General features: G+C 44.9%; 1 protein-coding gene across 1 annotated transcript in view; it reads right to left on the bottom strand.

Annotated features, from left to right (window-relative positions):
* The window catches only part of prom1b (prominin 1 b), a 52,081-nt gene extending 42,626 nt beyond the window's left edge, over nucleotides 1-9,455 (bottom strand). Inside the window, exon 1 of the mRNA XM_063193010.1 lies at nucleotides 8,937-9,455. Coding sequence (XP_063049080.1) covers nucleotides 8,937-9,195 — 259 coding nt within the window. The 5' untranslated portion in view covers nucleotides 9,196-9,455. The remainder of the gene's footprint in view (nucleotides 1-8,936) is intronic.
* Nucleotides 9,456-9,494: the final 39 nt, after the last annotated feature.

The following is a 9,494-nucleotide window of genomic DNA, read 5'->3' as shown; positions in this document are numbered from 1 at the left end:
TTATTTATACAGTATGCCGTTTGCAAGGTGAAGAGATTATCTAAAGGTGTTTCCCCTTGTCACATGTTGTCTAATAAATTAGTATTGTAGTGTCAATATCCATGAATGTGTATATTTTTTCTAGGAGTGTGTTCATATTTTGCAAATTATGTGCAAAGCAGTGAGTTGTGTTTACAGTTATGTAAGATGTGTTTTATAACATTACAAACTGAGTGCTAATCAGTTTTTGTGCTATTAGTTTGGCTGATTTGGTTATAGGTTTGTGCATCTGTGTGAGGAGTTCCGCAAAAGCAGCCAAAGCTACCAAAAAATGTGCTTTAGCGAACAGACAAAACTGTAATTGTAGTCCTAGCCTTGTGTGTGTACCTTTGTGTAAGAAGGTCTATATAACAAAAAAATTACAGGCTTTCGATGTCTATCTTTTGCTTGATTTATGTTATCTACGCATATGACAATGTGGTAGTACTTCATAGAATGTTATTATTATCAAATAATCGCTTGTCATGAATCGATGCAGTACATCGTGAAAATAAATATCGCGATACCTTGTCATGAATCAATGCAGTATATTGTGAAAATAAGAATCGCGATGCATTGTCATGACGATTTTTTTCATACACCCCAAGTACTTCATGTGTGTTCATGGCATTGACCAAGCGCATTTGCAGATTTGGTTAGTCGGCTAACCGTAACACTCTTAACTTTCCACCTTTGCTTGCTCTCAGGAATGCTATTGCACTGTGCTGGTGTCTCTGCTAAGTATGCCCTTCCCAAGCCAGGGTGTTATGCCTTGTTCAGACCAGGAGCGATCAACGTGAATGGACTGACGGAAGTCATTAATTCTCTATGGAGGGTGGGCGACCAGCGCTACCGGAGCGAATTCGCCAGGGACGAAGCTTCTTGAGTGACCAGAGCGAATTGTAACGATAAAAAGTCAGCTAATCTTATGGTAATGAGCTATGACACGGTTCGGCAAAAAACAATTGGAATGTTCATATCAACGAATGTTCCATGCTGTCAAGACAGAGCCGTTATGTGATTAGCTAAATCAAACATGTCAATGCCTGCGTCCAGAGCGAATGCAGCGAATTCAAGGCGAAACTTCTTCAAGGCGAAACCTCTGCTACCAGGCAGCGTAGATCCCTCCTGGTCTGAACACAGCATTAGTCTGTTTTAACAGGCATAAACATCTATTCAGAGTTTGACCGCCTAAGTGTACCAGTTGCTGTTATTAGGAGATATTAAGAAACCCAAAATTCCTTGTTCTGAACACTAACTAGGACGACAATAGACATCAAGACAATAGATCTGTTAGTTCAACATGGCAGAAGATACTGATTTAGCCTAAATGTACTTTAAAAATCCCTTTAAAAATCGGCCAAGAAGAACAAGTGACAAAAAGCAAAAGTGAAATTGGAAACCATTTATGCTCCTGACTAGTAGGCTAGATCGAGATGGTGCAGCATCCAAGCTAAATGAATGAATATAGGCAGCAAATATTCAATATAAAAATATTCGCACTCTCTCCAAGATCCTTAAAGTCCCACTTAGTGACAAATGGTCTGGCAGATGTCACAAAAACGTAAAGCGAGTTTTGTCCTAATACCAACCGTGATGTTGGATGTCCATTCCATAGCCTACAGCTAATTTCAGACTGAGAGGCAGCAAATATTCAATATAAAAATATTCGCACTCTCTCCAAGATCCTTAAAGTCCCACTTTAATGACAAATGGTCTGGCAGATGTCACAAAAACGTAAAGCGAGTTTTGTCCTAATACCAACCGTGATGTTGGATGTCCATTCCATAGCCTACAGCTAATTTCAGACTGAGAGGCGGCAAATATTCAATATAAAAATATTCACACACTCCAAGATCCTTAAAGTCCCAATTTAGTGACAAATGGTCTGGCAGATGTCACAAAATCGTAAAGCGAGTTTTGTCCTAATACCAACCGTGATGTTGGATGTCCATTCCATAGCCTACAGCTAATTTCAGACTGAGCACATTACACGTCGTAGTTGCTAAATCAAATCTGCCAAGCTAGGTACATCTAGAAGCCACAGTGGTGGAGGCATGCGGCAGACATGAGGCATGCGGGCGGCAGACATGAGGTGACCTCCAGTGTTGCCAGATGTGTTTAAAATCCCGCCCAAAAGGTTCTCAAAAACTGCCAAAATGTGCTAAATTCCGCCCATATTAAACAACTTACATTGACTTCTATGGGCCCAAAACGGCTGAAAAAAACGCCAAATGGCCAATTTTTCCCGTTCTTACCCGCAGACGCTCATCCCAAGTAGCCCAATTGGGCGATCACCCGCCCAATCTGGCAACACTGAAGCTGGGCGGGGCTGTGTTGTAGTGATAGTGCTGCTGCTGTTGTCTGTGTGTGTACCGTGTGTGTGTGTGTGTGTACGTGCTTGTTGTGTGTGTGTGTGTGTGTGTGTCGTGTGGGGGGGATGCCGGTCAATCTGCATGCTCTAAGACAGTGGCCAGATGGATGGATGTTTATCTGCATGCCGTGGCGTGGCACACATACAGCACAGTACAGGGAAGCCGACGGACGGTGCAGCGGAAACAGCCTGCTGTGCTTACTGCAGCTGGCGGCAGCCGCCCGGTACACACATAAGGCTAGCTCCCGTCAACACAGACACCACACTGCTTCCGTTTTCTGAGCTGCACTGTATCATGTCTGATGGCTTACTCAGTTAAGCACATAGGCTACTGTACGTCTGCACCGGTTCGATAAGCAAATCAGAAAAATAAGCACTTGGACATATGTATTATGAGCATACAAACAACCATAGTAGACTGAAATGGCACAGTTAGTGTCTTGCAAATATGGAGCATATTCAGTAAACCAATGTCGAATTTAATATAAGACCAAATGGCAGTGACCAAAGGTCAACGATGGCAATGTATAATAGTGACTGAGGCTAGGGCTGGGCAAGATGACGATATATATTGTTATCGTGATATAAAAGTGTATATCGTGACCTTATGTATGTAATATGTGCTATATTGTGATATATATCGTTATCGTGATATAAAGTAATCCATATCGTGATATAGGTTTTTTCCCGTATCGCCCAGCCCTGACTGAGGCCCATGACTCGAGTCTTCACTGTGTCCATCCACAGAGGCACACAACTGCAAATTCATGGATGGATTCAGGAAAAAGTGTGACTGAGTCACCAGGGCCCCATGTACGTATGTAGTAGAGGTGTGTCGTTCATGAACGAGCCGGTTCTTTTGAACGGCTCCCTGAAGTGAACGATGGGAACCGGATCACAGCTGGGGGAGCCACTCGACCATTATTTCGTTCATTTTTTCATTCATTTTAAGCACGTGATCTCGACCAGACTAATTCAATTTTGGAAAAAAACACAATTGTTTGCCTCAAAGAGAGGCAAAAACGGTCTTTAGAAGCAGGAGAATAATCAGTTGTTGTTTGGACAAAATTACCTTGAGGTGGAGTCAAAATATTACATATAAATAACACTGAATAAATCATTTAAAAAAGAGCCAAAAGAGCCAGTTTTTTTAACGGCTCTTTGAAAGGAACGAGCCACTAAGATCCGGATCCCGAAAAAGAGCCATAAATCCCATCTCTAGTATGTAGGGGGTCCACACACAGCCCGATTTAATGAAGATTAGTGTTTCTCAACGGGGGCGGTACAGCCCCCCAGGGGGCGTTGGGGAGCTCTAGGGGGGGGGCATTGAGAAGGCTACAGCTGAAAGGGAGGCCTTAGTCCATTTAATTTTGTATTGTTAAGGGGGCGTTGTGAGGGTTATGATGAGGTCAAGGGGGCATTGGGAGGTTTGTAGTGAGGCCAAGGGGGTGTTTGTTCAAAAAAGATTGAGAACCACTGATGTAGACATATGGCTGGGGAGGTCCATTGGAGCTGATTGTACATTGGGCCCACAATTTTCTGCTACGCCCCCCGATCAGGACGACATGAGAAACAGGGACACCGATCCCTTCTCAGCTACCACGTGACTTATTTCATATCAATTACAAGGTAACACTGTATGTGCTGTTGAAAAGCACTGATGCTGATATGTCACAGGACCCAATATGTATGGACACACAAGGCTTCTTCAAAAAGTTGCTTAAAACCCCTTAGCGCAGAGCCTATGTTATAACCTTAGCTGTCACCAAAACTGTAATGGCTATGTCTTAATCTGTTACTTAAGGCTCTCGGTAATGTCATAGTAATGTTGTTCTGATGTCGTTGAGTATTTTCAGCAAATAGTGAATAGGCCCGCCGACGACCCCATCATGGGCAGTCATGGGTGAGCGGTTAGGGCGTCAGACTTGCATCCCAGAGGTTGCCGGTTCGACTCCCGACCCGCCAGGTTGGTGGGGGGAGTAATCAACCAGTGCTCTCCCCCATCCTCCTCCATGACTGAGGTACCCTGAGCATGGTACCGTCCCACCGCACTGCTCCCCATGGGGCGCCACTGAGGGCTGCCCCCTTGCACGGGTGAGGCATAAATGCAATTTCGTTGTGTGCTGTGGAGTGCTGTGTCACAATGACAATGGGAGTTGGAGTTTCCCAATGGGCTTTCACTTTCACTTTTCATCTGCACTAAGAAGCTGTTTGAAGTGCTAATGAAGAGGAGTCTACTGTATGGAAGAGTGTAATAGGTCTGGTCAGCATGCTGGTTTTTCAGAGAGTATCACTGAGTCAAGGGCCATATGGATAATCCTCTTAGCAAGCCCTTACTGTCCGGCTGAAAAGTGACCTCTCTCTTTTTACCTCGTTCAGTGCGCCACCCCCCACCACACACACACACACACACACACACACACACACACACACACACACACACACACACACACACACACACACACACACACACACACACACACACACACACACACACACAGAGTCCCTTTCCTCTTCAACATGGCTTTGCAGTTAACTTTTATCATCCAACTTGTGCTTTCATCTTAGCCAACCATGACCAAATCTCTGACATCAAACCTTCCCCTTTCTGTCATACTCTCGTTATCACACTAACGTCTCCCCAGCTCCGCATCAGATTAGTGGAGCCTTGCTGCTCACAACCCCTACCCCTATACTCCTATATTTTTTCTATGGGTGTAAATCACAGCCTCCATGATGATACGATTCAATATCGATGTCTTATTATTCGATGCGATGCGATTCGATTCAATTATTTTCGATACCCCACGATATGATACAATACGATTCAATTCAACGTTTTTCTAATTACTTTTCCACTTCTATTATGTTATGGGGCTAGGGCGCCAGGGATTCGATTATTATCGATACTTCGATACTAGAATGCCCCACGATACGATGCAATTCGATTCAATTATCAGATTATATCGCGATATATTATTGATACATTTCGATTATTATTTACACCCCTAATTTATTCTATATCCTAGATTTAAAAAAAGAGTACGTGGTGATGATATTGATGTGGGCAGCTGGTCACCCTCCTTCGTGAATGTTTACCAGGAAAACACCACTAATGAAGTAGTGTGCTCTCAGATGTGCCACCCATGCATATACTGTACACTCCAAGCACCTTAACTCATGTGATGCTAGCCTACTGTAGGCTATGTGGACACTAGCCAATCTACCAAAACAATGCTATTTCATATTGGCCTTATTGCTTTGACTTTGTAAAACCTCCCAGGTGATAAAAATGGACTTAAGCCCAGGCTTAATGCCTCTATGTCATGAGCTTAACCTGTGTCTTGTTTTCACATTTTTGTCCCGGCGCAACCCCAGTTGACACGAACCTCAGTTCAAAGTTCAATACCAATGACCTCTTTGTAGACATCTTAACATAGACCGTGCAGATTAAAATACTGTAGACTTTGGTACGACTTTGAGTACCTGTCTGGATTGTGCTCCACAGTCTGACAATGGAGTTCAACAATGCCAAAAAAAACCCACCTGAAAAGCCCCCCTCTACACGACTGTCACTGCCCTGACATTCCCCCACTGTTTTGGTCTTGTAGCATACCACATATATAGCCCAGCAGATAAATTGGCAGTCAGCAATTGATGCACTCTCTAGTAAATCCATTACTACAAGCTATCGGTTTAAAACACACAGCAGTGTTTACATGTGTAAGCAGACAACTGCAAAGAATGAATAAGCAGATAAATCTGCGAGTACATAAGAGAGGCAGGTGGTGTTGTGCGGGTGGTGCTGAGGGTGGGGTGGGGTGGGGTGGGGTGGGGTGTGTGTAGTCCATGATGATGACCCAGTTCTTGACAGGGGCGGATGGGCAGGTGGAGTGGGTGGGGTGCAGGGTGCAGGGGGCAGCGATGGGATGGAGAAGAGTGGAGCGTTGCCGGGTCCCGTCCCGGCTGCAGCGCCTGCACACATCATATCACCGCGGCCCTGCGCTGCGCTCCGCAGACAATGACATCTGCCGCCGGCGTTAAGTTACTGCTCGGCAGCCTAATCCACCTAAGCCGCACTCTCTTTATCAGGGGTAGGATAAGCCCACAGCAGCAGGGGACTTTCTACATAGATCAGGAGTTTAGCGCTCCAGTAACGTGGAAAGCACAGGGGAGAGAGCTCAGTAAACACTGTTTGTGGTGCGGCGGGGCTCGGAGGTGCATCATACCGGGGGGGATCACCAGGGACACAGGGGCAGGGAGGGTCCCGGCTGGGTCGAGAGGAGACGGCCAATTACCATGGGACTTCTTTGGCACGTTTGTATTCCCAGAGGAGTAACGGTAAAGGTGCCGGAATTCCCCCTGCTCTGTGTCTGTCAACCACATGCCTCCTCTCCTCTCATTACTCACTCACTCATTCTCTCTATCGCTCTGCCTCGCTCCCTCTCTGTATATATATATATACAGTACCTGACAACTGTTTCAGCAGTTTAGCCGACAACAATATCAAAGCAGGTGTTCAGGAAAGCTCCCTCATTCTCTCTATCGCTCTGCCTCGCTCCCTCTCTGTATATATGTATATACAGTACCTGACAACTGTTTCAGCAGTTTAACCGACAACAATATCAAAGCAGGTGTTCAGGTTACCGGGTGAAGAGGACAGAATGACAGAGGGATCTGTGCTTCTACCAGCGCACGAGCAAAGCTAGCACTGACGTAAAAGTGCCTGACCCGAAGCCAACAATTATAACTGGCGCATGACGATGGATGGCTTAACATCAGCACTGTCCAGTCCATGGTCACCTCTGCGCCTGACACGGCTCACGCCATACGCTGGCCAGCAGGGTCCCATGTGAAGCCCTCTGGCATTAGCTCCACAGGCTTAAGGGGCATCCTAAGACATGGAGAGACCCATATCCCGGGGAAATACACTGGTATGCCTCTCCACATGCACCTGTTACCACCTGTCCATGCGTTCACTTCAAGTCAACAGCCTGCTGCATATCATACTGTAAAATCCGTGTTTGGGTTTGACATTTTGTAAACGTGCCTGCAATTGGTGTGAAAAAGGAATGGCAGCATATGGCTGTTCAGATTATAAGCTTACCTGATCTGGCAGGTGACTCTAAAAGCCACAGCTAATCGCCAGAATCTCCTAATTGATTACGCACACCGAAATGGCAGTCACTGACTTACAGCCTCAATCCTATTGGACTTTACTTTACGTCTCACCAACGTGACCTCACCCTTCACACAAACACACTCATACTTGGTTATATGACCCGTTTTCCCTCACAGGGCTCACTTCTTTACTGTGCCACAGCACAAAAGTGATCACAGTGATCCTGTATGTGTCTCTCTTGACTAAACTGCCCCATTTTCAGAATGCACATGGGAGGATGTGGATGTGGAGAGTAGCATCCAGCTATGTCTTGTAGGCTAACTAACTAAATTGCCTACCAACTTCTAATCATGTGTTCCACACAGCAAATTCTGCAGTGTTCATTCAACACTTAGAGAGTTGATTTGACCTTATTTGGACATAAATGAACTCTTTAAGTGTTGAATCAACACTACAAAATTTACCGTGCATGTATCCTAATGAGATTGAAAACTCTACTGCAACACTGAGGTGAACAGAAGTATCCGCCTTAACTTTCTGCCACTCACAGCAGAAACAGACAAGGGTTCGATGCTACGCAGTAGTTTATACCATAAACTTACACTCTCCCATGGGACTGTGCAGTACAGTGACTGTTTCAACTCTGTTACAGGGACAGGTCAGAGATAGAGCATTTATGTCCTGAGGCAACAAACGTGATTTGAGCAGTATATGTAGACTATGTGCAAACCTAACGTATGGACTGTGAGTTTGAATTAAGTTGTTAAGACATTTGTTGCTGGTAAAAGCTGAAAATGTGCTGTTAAATATGTATTCTGAAAAGGTGACAGGCTAGGAATGCTTCAGTTTTGCCCAATATGCAAAGGCTCGGGGCATATTTGTAGTTTGGACCATGCGTAAAAATATGTATGAATTCATATTTTGTCCCACGATAACAGCTCTAGATGGTGTGTGTTTGGCAAAGGACCATCCAGCCCACATTGTTGAAAAGGGGTTGTAAAGCAATTGAAGATGAGAAGCAATATTCTCCTATACTGGTAGGCAGTGTGGCCCGCTATGGATGAGAGTATCCATATCCATCCAGATCGTCACACCTCAGCCTTTTGCTCACTTAGCACATTTCCATTCTTAGTGATGTTGTGATTTCTTGAAGGAAACACTACAATGCTAACTTACATACAATTATTTGTTTTGTTTGTTTGTATCTGACACCTTTTAGTCAACAGAGTAAGTAGGATATACCCAATGCCCAAAGAGTAGCCTATTCTCTTTGCATAACAGACCAATGTGTAATAACAGACTAATGACAAACGGCGCCAGTTAGAAGTTGATTCCCATGAAGTATGCTTCAATCTCAGCCATCTATATCAATGACAACATATCTGTGCACAATAAGGCATCGTCAGGTGCCTTGCTTCTCACCTTTGGGGAAAGGGTTCGGCTGAACCGCATAGAGGAAAGCATGCACCATGTGAAAAAGAACTCCAATCGCTCCTGGTTCGTAATAGGCGTGAGTTTCGTAGACCACGGAAGGTACGAACCCGAAATCCAAACTTTGGCTTGAAGGAGCCTTCTGCATCCTTGAGCGCAGGGTCCCCTCGAGCTGTAGCCTATCCTCCTTGGGCTCACACGAGCTGAACCCCCAGAGAAGGAGTAGTACGAGTTCCACTTTTAACCACATTTTAGTTAGCTATAGTCTTCACGGTGTATACGGAAAACAAATGATTAAGAAAACAATAGCGAGTATGAAAAGGAAAGTAGTCGCTGATACGAGGGAAAGCCGGTGTCTTCAGCGCTCCTTGGATCCTGTGCATCGGTGTTCAGCTCCGGAATATGAACATTTACAGCAGGTTTAAGACACTTATCGAAAAGAAACGACAGTGCATTTAAGTGGTATTATTCCGTGTTGGTTTCATGGTAAACACATCTTCTTGGCGCACGCGAACAATCAAGTATCACGAGGGGTTTGTGTTCCGTCAG

This window comes from Engraulis encrasicolus, unplaced genomic scaffold (genome assembly GCF_034702125.1).
Source record: "Engraulis encrasicolus isolate BLACKSEA-1 unplaced genomic scaffold, IST_EnEncr_1.0 scaffold_27_np1212, whole genome shotgun sequence".
Taxonomy (NCBI): Eukaryota; Metazoa; Chordata; class Actinopteri; order Clupeiformes; family Engraulidae; genus Engraulis; species Engraulis encrasicolus.
This window is presented reverse-complemented; position numbering and strand designations above follow the sequence as displayed.